At 47.4% G+C, this 15234-nt stretch overlaps 1 protein-coding gene across 14 annotated transcripts in view; it reads right to left on the bottom strand.

Moving 5' to 3' along the window:
• Window positions 1–15234, bottom strand: part of FGFR2 (fibroblast growth factor receptor 2) — a 103313-nt gene that overhangs the window by 35610 nt on the left and 52469 nt on the right. For 7 of the 14 annotated variants that reach the window (XM_036828376.1, XM_036828380.1, XM_036828382.1 and 4 more), the window contains 2 exons: window positions 1726–1916; window positions 463–610 (listed from right to left, as the gene is read on the bottom strand). In XM_036828376.1, coding sequence (XP_036684271.1) covers window positions 463–610; window positions 1726–1916 — 339 coding nt within the window. The remainder of the gene's footprint in view (window positions 1–462; window positions 611–1725; window positions 1917–15234) is intronic. The other 7 variants (XM_036828383.1, XM_036828387.1, XM_036828377.1 and 4 more) reach the window with 1 other exon arrangement.

Here is a 15234-nt window from a genome sequence, read left to right as displayed (position 1 = left end):
AAGAAAATGATGCTCTGTTGAACCAATTATATCGTGCCGATATTTCTTTCAAAATGTGGGGCAGAGGAGGTATGAATTCTGCTGCTATGCAAATGCCACAAGTTCAACAGGCATGCCGGTGTGTGTTTACAATGGTGCCGACGTGCAGTAATGATGGGAGATGTGCAGCCTGAACGAGATAAACCAGAAGGAACAACTTCAAAACTGGGTGGGGGTGGAAGGTAATCTTTAGAAGAAATTAGAGCAAGCACTTTGAATATTGTGGGCATTTTTCCATGGCTGCTGGCATCATACCAGCTGCATCACCAAAGAAAGATTATGATGAATATACCAAGGCTACAGAGTTATCCTATAAGCTGCCTGCAGTCTCCCAAAGCACCAAGTCTTTTCAGCTTCTATATCCAGCCTTCTTTAAAACAAAAAACAAAAACAAAAACAAAAACAAAACAAAAACGTTGTTACCTTGCTGTTTTGGCAGGACAGTGAGCCAGGCAGACTGGTTGGCCTGCCCTATATAATTGGAGACCTTACAAATATACTCCCCAGCGTCCGCCTCAGTCACATTGAACAGAGCCAGCACTTCTGCATTGGAACTATTTATCCCCGAGTGCTGGAACAGACATAGGAGAACAATATAATGGCCAACCAGGAAGGACTTCACACTACCTAGGGTCCCACCACCAACACACCACAGAAAAACAACCTCCATCTCATCTAAACAGCAACATCAAAGGGCTGTGGGTTTAGAAGGAAGAAAACAAGTCAACTAGTGGACGGCAGAAGTGACCCAGTGGAGGGGGGAGGAAGGGTGTGATCAACACCCTTGCAGAACGGGTCCACAGTTCCCCAGGCTGGTCATCTCTTTCCAGCTTTTTGGATCCTTGGTGTTCTCAGCTGGAGAGAACACTTCACTGGTTTAATGTTCTGAGTTGAGCTTCCTATGGTCCTACTGGAAGACTGTTCTTTTAAAGGACATTCTCTATGAGCAGCTCAACGTGGGAGACGTGGCAGGCAGTGCACTCAGAAGCATTTGTACAGACTTAACTGTTGCTTGCTATCACCATCTTGAAGAGCAAGACAGATCTAAAAAATAAAGAGGCTGGTGCTATTAAAACAAGGTCTTGCAAGGAACCAAATAAGAACTACAAGGGGAAAGAAAGTTTCCTTGTTCAACATTACATGAGTGCAGGAATACCTTCTCAAGCTTATCACCTAAACCACGTGTGAATGAATTTCAAAGGTTAAGGGGTCTCTCTTAAAAGGAAAATCCAAATTGTTTCTAAAAGGTGGCTACTAAAATGTGATCCTAACGTCATATGAAGAGAAAACAACATCAGTGTAACAATAAACGTTGGTACAACGCCTAGAGTTTGCAAAGCTCTTTCCACTACTTCATCCCATTTACTCCGCGTAACGCCCTGTAGGGGAGATATTACCACTTTTATAGACGTGCAGCTAAGCCTAAATGTCCCATCTAAGACCTCAGGGCCGATAAATAGCTCAACTATTCTGACTCCAGCTTTGGCAGTCCTCCCGCTACCCCCATGGCTCCCTTCTGAGGCGTTATCAGCAAGCCTAATGATCTGCTAATTCTTAAACACACCCTGTGCTGAACGCGTAAGACAGTTGTCTTGTCTCAAAGCCAACGGGAAGCCACAGAACCTGCGGCCGAACCCATCAGGGAGACCCCGGCCGTGGGCGTCTTTGGGTTCACAACGTGCTCACCTTCAGAACCTTGAGGTAGGGCAGCCCGTCGGGCCCGTATTTACTGCCATTCTTCTCCACGTGTTTGATCCACTGGATGTGGGGCTGGGCGTCGCTGTACACTTTGCAGACAAACTCCACGTCGCCTCCGACCACAGCGGAGGCGTTTGCCGGGAGTCCGGCCTGGAGGATGGGCCGGTGTGGCGATCGCTCTGGGGGAGAGAGGGGTGGAAGGGGGAGCAGGGACAGGACGGGGCGGGGGGGGCGAGAGACAAACAAATAAGTTGTGTTGTCCAGAAGGCTGACCGTGAACTCAAGCCAAAAAGGCCTCGAGCCTGCTGGCTGACTCCTTTGAAATAACACCACAGCCCGACGCAGAACAAAAACGACTTCAAAGGAGACGGCTGGAGCGCAACCCTTGTGAAAGGAGTACTTATTTAGAAAACTGAGAGAAGAACTTACTACATCATGAGTCACTGGACGTCCGTGGCCACCTGACGAACAAGGGATAAGATTTTATTCTGACAATCTAAAAGACAAATGGCGGGGAAAAGAGCGCCTCTTCTCTCATTCCACGGGGGACACTATCAGAAGCTCACCTTGGTCGCCAGCTTAACAATCCCAGGGAAGCGACAACACTAACTTTAAGGTCGCCCTGAATTCCAAAATGGTGCCTATAGGCAGTGTCTCCCCGTGCATTTCTAAGATGCTCTGAGAAGGCTTCTTCCATCCATTGTTTCAAAAAGAAAATAAACTAAAAACTAAGGCCCGAAGTTATGAACAAATGGTCTCATCTCTTTGCCGTGGAATTCACTCCACTCAGTCATTCTTTGTCCCATGCCCCCATTCACCTCCTCGATAAGTAGTAAGCGTCACTGCGCATCCCATGCTAGATGCACAGACAGACATTCCTCCGCTTATTGAGATGTGGCACTGACAGAACAAAAAGCGACACCGGTTCCCAAACCCTGGCCATGTCTCAGGCTGTCTTAAAGGAGGCCCCATAGAGAAGAAGCCAGCAGTTACTTCCCACCCTCCCTCATGTGCCTCAGTCTCTAGGGAAACTCTCCGGTGCACAGGTGGTCTCTGCAGAAACCCTGTAGAGGCAACCACGTCAAGGTGCAGGAGCAAACACACACCAGGTTCCTCAAGAAGCAAGTAACAGACCAGCCTTCTGTGTGATCCTGTCCTCAAAGGCACCGTAATCACAACGGGAGTGGAACCTGCCTACACAGCAGCTCGGTCAAGAGTCACACACCCAGTCATCCGTCCATTCACAAACATCACCCCGTCCCCACCTACCTGTACGCACGGGCCACCGCCCGTTTCCCTCTCCGCACCGTGGGTACCACTGCCTTTACCCTCCAGCCTAGAACACCACCAAGGAAGATGAGGACAGGCCAACAGGCCCAACACAGCAAGGATGTCTCCGTGCTGTGCCTAGGTATCCCCGCGCACGGGGCGGGAAACAGCCAATCAGCATGATGGCTACCTAAGCCTTTCTATATCTGGGCTTTCAGATTAAAATGTCATTTAGTGGAATGTGTTGGACAAGAGCCAGACCATGTGCAAATTGATTTTACTGCAATAAGCCTGTTGCTGGTTGTAAAAACTTTAAAAAAAAAAAAAAAAGGAAGGAAGGGAGGGAGGGAGGAAGGGAGGGAGGGAGGGAGGAAGGAAGGGAGGAAGGGAGGAAGGAAGGAAGGGAGGAAGGGAAGAAGGGAAGGAGGGAAGGAGGGAGGGAGGGAAAACAGAAAAAAGAAAAAGTGCTGGCAATTACTCTGAGCACATTTCATTCCAGAATCTCCCATCACTTCACAGACACCTATATTTTTACATTAAAAAGATAAAGATTTCAGATCCCCAAAGAAGTCATTCATTTTTCACAGTATCACCCGCACAGGCTGAGCAAAGAGCCCAGAAGTCGAGGCTCCTAGTTTTTGTGGGCAGAAAATCTCAAAGCTGGGATCCTTTCAGGCATCACTAGAAACACTCACTGCTTGGCTGAGACACCATCCCAGCGATGGGCCACTGTGAGCCTCCTGGTCCAGCCTGGCGGCCAGCTGGATGCTACAGGGACCTGCCAGCAGCTGGCAGGGACAGAGCTCTGGTTCAACCCCGGCTCGCCCCGTCCACGTGAGAAGAACAGAATTAAGTCCACACACACTCTCCCCACCAGGCCTCCTCCCAAGAGACTTAAGCCCAAGGATCACTGCCCTCCAGGCTGGACACGGCCAGCCAAGCTCACAAAATAGGCGCCTTTGCACCCATCAAATATTGAGGTAGTTTACGCCTTTCCACAGAGAAGTGAATGTCAGGTATCAGTTCATTCTCTGGCTCAGTTTTCCAGTTTTGCGTGCATGTGTTTGCATGTTCAAAGATAAATATTTACAGTGGACTTAAATATTTATTCTCAGAAACAAAGGTACTATAAAATCTTAAATGTCATAAGCCAGACCAACTGAATTTCAAACCAAGTCCTCTTTCTTAAACATGCTTGTTTCTCATAAATCGTTTCAAAAGCAAACACTGTGCATGTAATACCAAATAACGATGCCCATGAACAATGAGGTCTTTCATACGGCACGACAGCTCCAGCCTGCGCCAGCCTTCAGCAGAGAACTTCGTCACTGGGGCAACACTGGCAGGGCCCACGACGGAGCTGCGGTCTTGTTTTACTTGTGGTCAGCGTGCTGCTGCGCTCTAGTTATTAAGTTATTCCATTGCTATCCGGACTATGTTCACCAAAAAAAAAAAAAAAAAAAAAACCCACCACCTTTGCAATGGTTTCATGTTATTGCATTTGCAAATTACAGCGTACCAAATGTTACCGCTTACAGTCTTGAATTCATCCTTTCAAGTTTTCTCACCTTATACAAAATAACCTCTTAGCCACTCCAACTCCCCCTCGGCCCTTTCTCACTTTGGGTACAAAAACTGCAAGCTGGATCGCTCTGTAATCGAAACCTTACACCGCCTTCCAAAACTTATTACAGCTGCCTTCAGTATAAAATGAAACCTTAGAGAATGTTATTTAAAATGTTTTTAAAAAGTCAGTAGGCCTCATGTTTCGTTTCTCCACATCAGGCTTTGATTTCCTTTGCAACCTTATTCTCTGCCCTTAAACAAGTCGGAGAACGAGGCCTGAAACATCTTGGAAAAGGTCCCTGGATGCCAGCATCTGCCGAGCACGGCGCTCCCCTTTCTCAGATCCTTCAGTGATCACTCTTCCTTGTGTCCATCAGACCCTTAAGAACAGGCATCGTTAGTGAGGGGATGACAGCGATTGGACTCCCGTTCTAACTTCTGAAAAGCTGGGGTGAAAGCAGGGTGCAGATGGCAGCTAGGAGAACAGGCTGGGTGGCAGCCCCCAGGAAGCGGGCAGCCCCTCCAAGGCCCGGCCCAGCGGGCACTTGGGAAGCACCGCGGAGACAGGGCAGTGACGGTGGGCACGAAGACCCTCCAACAGCGAATGTGTTCTCCTCAGCCCTGGGCCACACCAAAGCCCTTGGGTCTGCAACTCTTTTGGGCAGCAAGCTGATATAAAAAGAAGAATTAGTCAGTGAATTATCTCTGGATGAGAGAACAAAACCCAGAGCTGGCCCATCTCTTGTTCTTCTGCGATAACAAAAGTCACATCTTCTCCGCCAGGAAGGATTTCGTTTCAGGCAAGGGTCTCTTACAGCATGTTCGACTCTCAGATATTATAGCAAACAGATTTTTCTCTTTACCGGGGGAGTGAAATACATATACAGAAAAGCTGACGAGCACCTCACCTCTGTGTTTTTACTGAAATGTTTAAAAATACATATTCTGGGTTCAGCAGGTTGCAGGGGCCAGTTCGTGAGCCCGAAAGAGGATGAGAACTCTTTACGATAGAGATTCTAAGGTCCCTGCGTGAGCTCCAAATTAAGACAGAATGGAAGGCAGTCCAAAGGGCGTGGCTGCAGCCAATGGACAGTTGGCTGCCCTGCTGGAATGAGGTTCTACCAAATAAATGTGTAGTAAACACAGCCCGGAGTGCTTTAAAAAACACATTCTCTCCCCCGCATTCTCTCTCTCACTCCCTTTTGTCAAGTGCTCCAAATGAGTCCACTTTACCGAACCAGAAGGCCCAGCTGCTAAGAGTCTAAACATCAGACGGCCTGTCTCAAAATCCTGCTCTGAAGCTAGGACCAGGAAAGCAGGAAGAACACAGCCTGCTTCATTCCAAGGGCTAATTATTGAGAAAGAGAGAGAGAGAAAATACCTGAGTGACAAAGAATAAATCTTTGTTAATTGACCATTTGAAACTTTATATCATGCCCATCCTCCCCTGGACATAATAATACGTTTGCTCATTAGAGATCTACAACTTTTGCTCTGACATAGCAAAGGCCATAAAAAATGTCCACCGGGCAGAGAGGCCTCCTGTACGGACTCAGTAAACACACATCCCGGTCATCAGATGGAGAACCAGCTTCTTAAATTACACCTATAAATTAATCAAGCCCAGAGTCACTGGTTTCCCAGCACACACTGGTCTTCTAAGTATTTCTCCCCAAAGTTCAGCAGCGCTTGCAGCAAAGAACCATTTCAAAACCCCGCTCTCTGGCAGCAAAACACCAAGAGACTCCAATCACACCGCCTGCCCAGGACTGATCTGGAAACGGCAAGTCTGCTCTCGGGGCACCCATTCATTTAAGGAACGTGAAGAACCCTGCCTTCCCTGTCTTTAAATTAAAATCAAAATTTAATTACCTTTCCTCTAAAAGGCAGTTTCTTAGCAACTCCAAGGGGCTGAATAAGGAAAGAACATTCTGCGATTTAGAGAACAAGTGAGAACAACTGAGAATTCTTGTTTCTAAAGCCCAGCCTCCCTTTTTTCTCAAGAGGAGGCGGGGGTGGCTTTTGTTGCATTAAAAAACGCACTAAACCAGTTAGCATGAGGCATGGTTATTAGGGGAGCCGATCAAAGGCCTCTGAAGTTTGAGGAGCCCAAGAACCTGCTAAAGACCTCATGCTAATTACAATTAGTAGAATGAGTTCATTGTCTTGTGAAGACTGTGCCAAATGCCCTCAAACCAGACAGGCTACATCTAGCTGGGTTCTGAGTTTTGTTTTCCCTAAGCTTCCTCCAGCCTCTAGAGACTGGCACAAAAGAAGGTCAGAACCAAAAGTGATCTGGAGGAAAGGGGACAGTTAGGATATAGGATGCGAAGGAGTACCACAGAAGGAGTACCACGTTTCTTTCTTTCTCAGAAAGAATCAAAGTATCCGTAACCAGTATTTTGCTTGTCACCTTCTAGAACAGACTAGGGATGCTGGGTACCTGGAATTACTTTAAAAAAACAAAGGGGGGGGGGCGGGGAATGCATTTTGGTAGAAGGTGACTGGTTTGCTGCTCTCTCTCCATCCTGCACGTAGCCTCATTTTCCTCCTGCTTGGACATCTGACTCTGGAAGGTCTTGAGGAACTGGGCTGGGGATCCATCTTCCTCTAAAACATACATGTTTCTCGGCAGAGAGAGCAAAGTCCGGGGAGCAAAAGCTGGTTTGGGAAAAGCCAAAGTGTTTTCCCTCCAGCACTGAGGTTCCTCAGTGACTTATGGTGGCTGCACCATGTGAAATGCTAGAAGCAAAACACCACTAATTCCTTTGTGCTTGCTCGATGAGGTGGAGACGCAGGGTGAAGTGCTGGCTGAGGCTGGACGGCCAGGGGAGCCCAAAGCAGGCGGAGGCACAGTGCCTTCCTTAATTAATGTCACAGACGGTATTATTTGGCTGGGAGTTGAGTGGCTTCGACCAGCTGGGTGTCAATTTAGGTCTTCTTGGGCAAATTACAGGAGCAGGGCCGTGTGTTATTTACACCCCAAATGTTTACGATACCCTGATCTCCGTGCCTTCGAAGAGTTAAACTGGAACTGAAGACTCTGGCAGCCACAAAGGTATGCCAATTTTAGGTTCAAAAATGCCCATCTTTTTGTTAAAAGGAGACATAGCTTTGGGATGATGAAGAAGTTCTGGGAGCAAGAGCGGTGATGGTTACACAACAATTGTACTTGATGCCCCTGAACTGCGCACTTACACGTGGTTAAAATGGTACATTTTATGTTATGTGTATTTTACCACAATTGAAAAAAAGAGAGAGAGAGAGAGACATGGCAAAGGTGACAATATCATAGAGTAAGATATAGTCCTAGGATCATGGAAAAGCTGCCTTCTCAATTAGTTAAGCATGTTTATCTTGTCCCATTGACTACATGAAGGCTTTTCTCTCTTCTGACACAAAGACTCTGCACAAGGTCCCCCCCTCCCGGTATTGTGCTTGGTTTTCACGCTGATGCGAAACTCAGACATCAGTCTCCCCAGGCTCCCTCCTGAGGAGCTGGGGTAAACACAGCTGAGAGCAGTCACGCTGGGGAGCTCCATCACAGAGCCTCAGCACCCCGCCACTTGCCATAGCGGGTGCAACATCTTTCAGGAATGCAAGATTATCAGCTGGTGTCTGCAGAGCTGGCTTCCCTACATGGGAAGAGTATGTTAGAAACAATAAAAAAAGAAGAGAAAAAAAAAAAAAAAGTCCAGGAATTAAACATACCCTCTTGTTACACAGGCAGAACTCTGATTTAGAATATCTTTTCTCAAATGATTTGCAAAGAAGCTAAAAACCAAACCATGGAGGAGTCCCAAAGACAGCAGCGATCAGAATGAAGCTGTTTAGGATGAAAATGTCGATATCAAAAAAGATCCAGAAATAGGTCCTAGAAAAATATTCACCCAGGTGCCCAACAAATAGGTGTATGCAAAGCTTGTCAATGGAGCCTCTCTGGTAACTGGAAACTAAAAGATGAACACAAGTTAAATACCTAGCAAAAGGGGGATGATTCAATAAATTATACTCTGTTCACAACAGACAGCATACAGGCCACTGGGAAGAATGAAGCAAAGAGATATGTACAGACGTGGAAAGATGTCCACGGTAATAATGTTGACAGTTTCATCAACTTTCACCATTAAAAAACCTTACTTCTAGAGGAAATCCAGAAAAATCTACCATGCTAATCTCTCAGATGCCTTACTTTGCTCCTGGGGTGTGTCAAGCAGAAGCAAAAGCTTTTAGCCCATCTGAGCAAACAAGAAATGCCTCCCTTTGGTAACGAACCATAGGAGAAGTGGAACAATAAAACCTCATTTGTTTTCTTAGAGGCAAACTCAGACCCTGAAAATAAAAGTGATTCTAGATAACGCCTTGCTATAAGCATCATCTAAAGAGAAGTTTCAAAATAATCACCCAGATCACAAAAGGCTCCAATATGAATTCTACGTCTCTTCTCAGCATCCAAGGCAAATGGGAGGCCTCAGGCCAGCCTGCAACCCTGCCCACTGCCCACTGATCACTCAGTGACGGTTCACACACAAGATGGTTTTGTTTCTTTTGGCCAAAATGTAAAATTTAAAGGACTAAATCCTTCATTTTTCAGTCTCAGTCCAGAGTGTATACGGAACCAAATAAAATGAGGAATTCCTTTTTCAAAAAAAGCACAACTTCCAAAAGATTCCTCCCAAATAATACACAATGCTTATCTTAAAAAAGACCACTTTCATGCTGAGATGATACAGAATATGTCTGGGGCACCACCTGACCTGTGATTTGCACATTTATTTGGGATGGACAGAATTCCTACAGGCCTTGTTTGAGAGAATTCTCTAAGGGGGAGGCTCCAGGAGAAAGAAAGTAAAAGGAGAAGTTCTATCAAGATCCAGGAATCTCCATCCCTATTTATCATCTTCTCACTGCGGCAGTTTGGGGTCTTTTGCACTGTGAGCTGAGAACCCCAAGAGGCCAAAGCACGTGTTTCCTTCAACCAATTGTCCCAAACACCCTCTAGGCCAAGCACAGGATGCCCCATAGGTAGAGGATTAATCATTACAGTACAATCAATAAAGACAATCCCTGTAGAATGCTCTGCTCTAGCTTTTCCCTCTAAACCAAGGCACTGATGTCCTCATCTCCTCATCTCTCTCTTCTCAGAAGGAGAAACAGAAAAACTTTCCCAGACAGACCCTAACATCCTCCCCTCAGCCATCTCTTCCCCACTTCCAACTGACCTCTGACCTCACTATGGTGAAACTCTGAATGCTGCCTTTCCAACTCAAACCTGCTCTTGAACTTGGGAGCACATCCCTGTTACGAGAGGTCGTTTCTGCCCTACCTTCTCCTGACTGTGAAAATCAACCAAACACAAGACCTGAATGTAACAGCAGGGTGTTCTAAGGGAGGGAGAATCCATCAAAGCACTCTGGTGGAAGTATTATTTAAAAGGGGAAGAATTTGTTGGCATTTCTACACTCATCTTAATGAGAGTCGGCATAATACGTCTCAACTGGGGTCTTTTGTGAAGAAAGGTGACCGGTAATTGAAGCTGTACATATAAGTTTAGAGAGGAACTCGGAAGATTCCTTGCATTAGAATTTGCAATATGTTAAGAAACACATGCCCCCAAATATAAGTAACTCAGGCTGTTTTTCTATTATTTCAATTCAGCACATACTGATCAAAATCTTGCTAAGTTCTAGCTCAAATGACTGGGAGCTCTGACTGCCATGGATGAATTTACATCTTCACGCCAAGCTTACGTGCCCAGAGTCTAATAGCAACAAGCTTTCTCTCCGCCCTCTGCGCCCACCTGAATTATTTCCAGCTACGAGGAAGAGACCCTCTTACAAAATGCTGTAAGTCATTCACTTGTCTGTAACACTTCTACATCCTCTTTGCCCACACCACAGACTCAACGCCAAAGATCAGACAAGAGATCAAATATTAGCCCTCACCCCGGCCACCTCAGTCAGGCCCGCTGCCAGAATCTAGAACCATCAATAAGGCTTCCTTCCTCAACTATGGAGCAGAGGGCAACTGACGGCTTGCAGAGAACATGGCAGATATGCTGATACGGCAGTTCTAACGTGGTCCCATCCAGGCCAGCGTGTGCCTGCTCCAACCCCAGGAGCTGGCACCCACAGGCATCACCTGCCCCCAGTGCCCAGAAGGAGTAACTCTGAGCTGGCATCAGTCCTGCAGGAAAGCACTTTCTGCTGGTCAGTACATTTGGGGCTGATGTAGCCGCCCCCTGGCCAGCTTTTGCCCCTGGAATACCTGTTGTGAAATAGGTATGAAAAGCCACTCTGTAGCAACCAAAAAGCTCGTTAAACAGTAGCTACCAAAGGAAGTTTTGAAATCTGCATCCTGAAGGAAAGGAGAGGACCAACCACTCCTTTAGCCAGGGCTGAGCTGAGTGAACATGTCTCGGCTTAGAGCTATGAAAGGAGGTGTGGGACCCCCTAATGACAGGACTAGAGATCACGTGGGTCCCATTATTTAAAAGCACCGCCCTCCTACCAAAGCATGTCATCCCCCATTTTACAGATGAGAAAACTGAGGTTCACAAGTTCCATGACTGCCCAGGCCACAAAGCTAGCAAAGGATGGAAACAGAATTTGAACCACTCACCCACGTAATTCCCACCAGGACCTCCAGAGGCGCTCAGGTGCCCCCCGAGGGTTGATGCTGTAGCAACGGTTAGGACGAGGAGGAGGTATTGGCTGCTGGAGACACAAAAGCAGCAGGACTTGGCCTCCTACACAACCCCCGCTACAGCCCCACCACTCCATGTCCACTTTAACAAGCCCACTGAGGCAGGCACCGCCGTGACCTATGCCTGGCATGGCACCTCCATCCATCCATTCTCAGTTGAGGGGTTTCTGCCTTCCTCCAGCTAGATTTCACGACGTCAAGCTGGCACGCAGAACCAGTATCAGGGTAAACACCAAGTCTTGAACTCAGAGCAAGAAATGGAAAAGAATTCATTGGCAGCAAAATCATGAATATGGAAAGTCAAATGAGGTCTGGCCAGGAAGCTTCTAGGTCAAGATGCTTCAAGTTGAGAATCCCAAGGGGCCCTGTGGAGCTGAGGCCTGGCGAGTGCCAGGGAAATGCACAAGAGCTACAAGTTGGAAGGTGAGAGTCAGGCGTTCAATGCGTTCACATCTCCAGACACACGGTATTGTGTAGTTTCATGCTACTTGCACTATAGCCACCCTCTTCACTCAGAGAAACAAAAGCAGTGCCCGGGAGCCATGACGTGACAGAAACTAGGACAGAGGAGGGTCTTCCGTAAGGAGCAAGTGGCTGGGAATGGTCCTAATTTTGAGATCCTCACTAATAAACCAACCAGTTAATTAATGAACTAGACCCCCATTTCTTCATTTACTGAAACACTACTTCGTTCCAACCTGACACCTCCCACCAAAAAGAAAGGTCCACTGCACTGCAGAAGTGTGGTTTCGGGGGCTCTGACTTGCCTCAGTCCCCTTCCTAGGGCTCAGGGATCACACTGGGTCCTTTGTCTTCCCAGGACGGGATGCCCCAAGCAATAAACGATTGACACCACCTCTCCCACGGGACGGGCTGCCGAGCGCTCAACGCCAGGCGTCAGCCCCTTAGTCAGGCCTATGGGTCAGTGCCCGCAACACAGCCTTCACTCCTCCCCGACACACACCTGGGGGGTGGCAGTCAGCACCGGGACAGATTCCTTCTTGCTTTCGGGCTGAGTCCCATCACGTCTGAAGCCGAGTTACAGCGGACTGATGTCAAGGGCCAGTGGACAGCGCCGCCCCTGTCTGCCGCCGAGCAAGTCAGGGCTGGCGGAGGGGCCTGGGTGATCCCCTCACAGCCAGAAGGGACTCCTGGCCCTGACCAGTTCCCAACCATCCACCGAGACACTGTGCACTGCTTATAGCTCTTGCCCCGGGAGGACAAATTTCTGGAAAGTAGACTGTAGAGGAGTAGGCAAGGCTGGCCTCTGCAAATCCAAAGGACCCGTATCCGCCTCTGCTGCCCTTTACCCCCCAAAATACCCGATGCCAGGTGAAAAGCTCATAAGTTATCTGATGGTCTCTGGGAATGCAGAACTGGACATCAAAAGGAGACAGAGTTCATAATTCAAAGCCAAAGAAAGGGTCTATATGAGTCAGAAGGAGCAACTGGTCTTCTGAATACTTCCATCTCTCTCTCTCTCACTTTTTGGGGTTTTTTGGCAACAAAGAGTTGCACATGGGGTTCACCTTTGAGTCTGGCTGCAGCCGCTGCTGACTCCACAGCAATCCTGACAGCAGTGTGTGGTGCGCGCAGCATGAATCTAGGATTCGAGAAGACCCAGCTCTGGAGTTCCTTCGAGACCTTGGCAAAAATCACCTACCCGCCCGGAACCTGGATGTTCCCAATTGTAAAATGGGGTGAGAGGTGGAGGTGGAGGTAACGAGACCAACTCGATGAACTTGAAGCTCTCAAACTCTACAACCCTCTTCTGCGAGTTCAAGCAACTATCTCAGTCCTGGGAAAGCCCTGACGACAGCATTAACCAAAGATGGAAACCTCAGCAGGACAAGTGACCGTCAGCCACTGGCCGGTTCTGTCGGTCCCAACACGGCATCCAGGTTGTTCAATAAAACTCCTGGTTGAGTCAATAAAGGCCATTTAAGATGTCTTCTAACCCTCAAAGGAGTTTCCAAGTTTGGAAAGGAGGAAAGTAGCATTTGTTTCTAGCCACCTAGGTACCAGTTGGGTGTTTTCACCTGTTTACCCAACCAATTTCTCATAACCACTATAGTGGGTTGAACTGTGGCCCCAGAAAAGATAAGTCCATGTCCTAACCCCTGGCACCTGTGAACGTGACCCTATTTGGAAGTAAGGTCTTTGTGGTTAAGGATCTCAAGATGAGGTCATCCTGGATTGAAAGTGGGCCCCAAATCCAATGACAGGTGTCCTTACGAGAGAAAGGCAGAGGGAGATTTGAGACAACACGGAGAGGAAGGCCACGGGAAGACAGAGCTGGAGACGTAGTGATAGGTCCACAAGCCAAGAACTGCTGACAGCCACCAGAAGCTGGGACAGAGGCATGAACGGATTCGCCCTCGGAATCTCCAAAAGGATCCAACCCTGCAGACAGCCTGACTTCAGACTTCTGGCTTCCAGAACTGACAAGAGAATAATTTCCTATTGTTTTAAGCCATCCAGCCTGTGATGATGTGTTACAGCAGCCCCTAGGAAACTGATACAGCCATCACAGAAACGAGGTAAGCATCATCTCTGAGAGAGGCTCAGAGGAGCTAAGTCACTTGTCCCAGTTCGCTTGGTCCCCAGTGTGTGTGGGCCGACAGACCCGCTATGCTCACAACACCAGGCTGCCTTTATCTGACATTAGTGAGTCTCAGCACCCTCCTTTTCAGACACGAGGAGAGCGAAACCAAAAGTTAAACGACCTCTGCCAGGCTGCTGCTTCTTGGTGGCAGGGCCCCAGGCAGCATCCTGTGCTTCAGCCTCGCTCACTGATGAACTACGGGTGAACACTTGCCACCTCCCAGAGCTCGCTATTTTAAGGAGAGCCCGTTTTATTATCACCACAATTACCGAGATGTGGAGCTTCACACTAATTTTCTCTTGCAAGTAAATGGCTGAAAAGTAATGGTGTCAATTTTAATGAGGATCAAGCAAGGCTCCTAAAAGGGCTTCCATAAACCAAAGCATTTCCCTCACACACAACAATGGCTTGCTATTTAATTCCAGAACACAAGAATGTCACTTAAATTACACAGCTTTTACATTAAAGTGCTTATGGGAATGCCTTTCCAAGGAAGAATTTCAATAAAAAGGTCTCACCCAGTTTGATGCGTCGTCATATCCAAACTACAAGCCTACGTATCATAGCAACAAAAATAAAACCTCGGAGAATGGGAACTAGGACAGGACTTCACTTTCTCTGGGAAAGAGTCTGTGATATTCTGTCAAACAGAGATGTAGCTGAGAGGCTGCTATCACGCAGCCATGTATTAAACTTGGACCTACAAGCCACCAGAAATTCACTGTTCAAGCCTGAATCCCTTTTGTTTCCACTTGCCGAGATGTTCAGGATGACTGTCTGCCAGCCCTGTAAGTCTGCCTGAGACTCTTCAGCTGACTCAATTCTTATTTTATTACCACTTCTCAAAGCAATTACTAGGGTTTTGAGCAAAGATGAGAGTATTTCACACCTCCATCTTTCCTGAAAATGTCTTATACTCCACTGACTTTTGGCTTCTATTTATAAAGAAGGTTCAAGGCTTGGAAAATTATTGGGGTTGAGCTTTAATGGATATTCCCAACCAGCATTGTGTCATTATTGGCCCACGTTTAGCTGGGCGATCTCCCAAATTTGTGACATAATCAGGCCTTTCTCTGCATTACTCCATACACTACGCTCCCTCCACATTACACCACTGAATCATGCGCTCTTTTCAACAAGACTGATTGCCAGGGGATTAACATTAGACAGCACAATTCCATTATTCAGCAGCCCAATTCAAATCCAACCCTAAACTCTAAGAGAGATTTCAGGGCTTCACAGAGATGAGCTGCCAGAAAGCTGAAAGGGGAGGTGGGGTGAGGGGCTTTTGAACATTTTACACAACAACTCAACCTAAAACCTGCTATAAGCAAGAGCCCGCGGCTGAAGTG

This window comes from Balaenoptera musculus, chromosome 16, assembly GCF_009873245.2.
Source record: "Balaenoptera musculus isolate JJ_BM4_2016_0621 chromosome 16, mBalMus1.pri.v3, whole genome shotgun sequence".
NCBI lineage: Eukaryota > Metazoa > Chordata > Mammalia > Artiodactyla > Balaenopteridae > Balaenoptera > Balaenoptera musculus.
The sequence above is the reverse complement of the archived record's forward strand: the minus strand, read 5'-3'. Positions and strand labels throughout refer to the sequence as shown.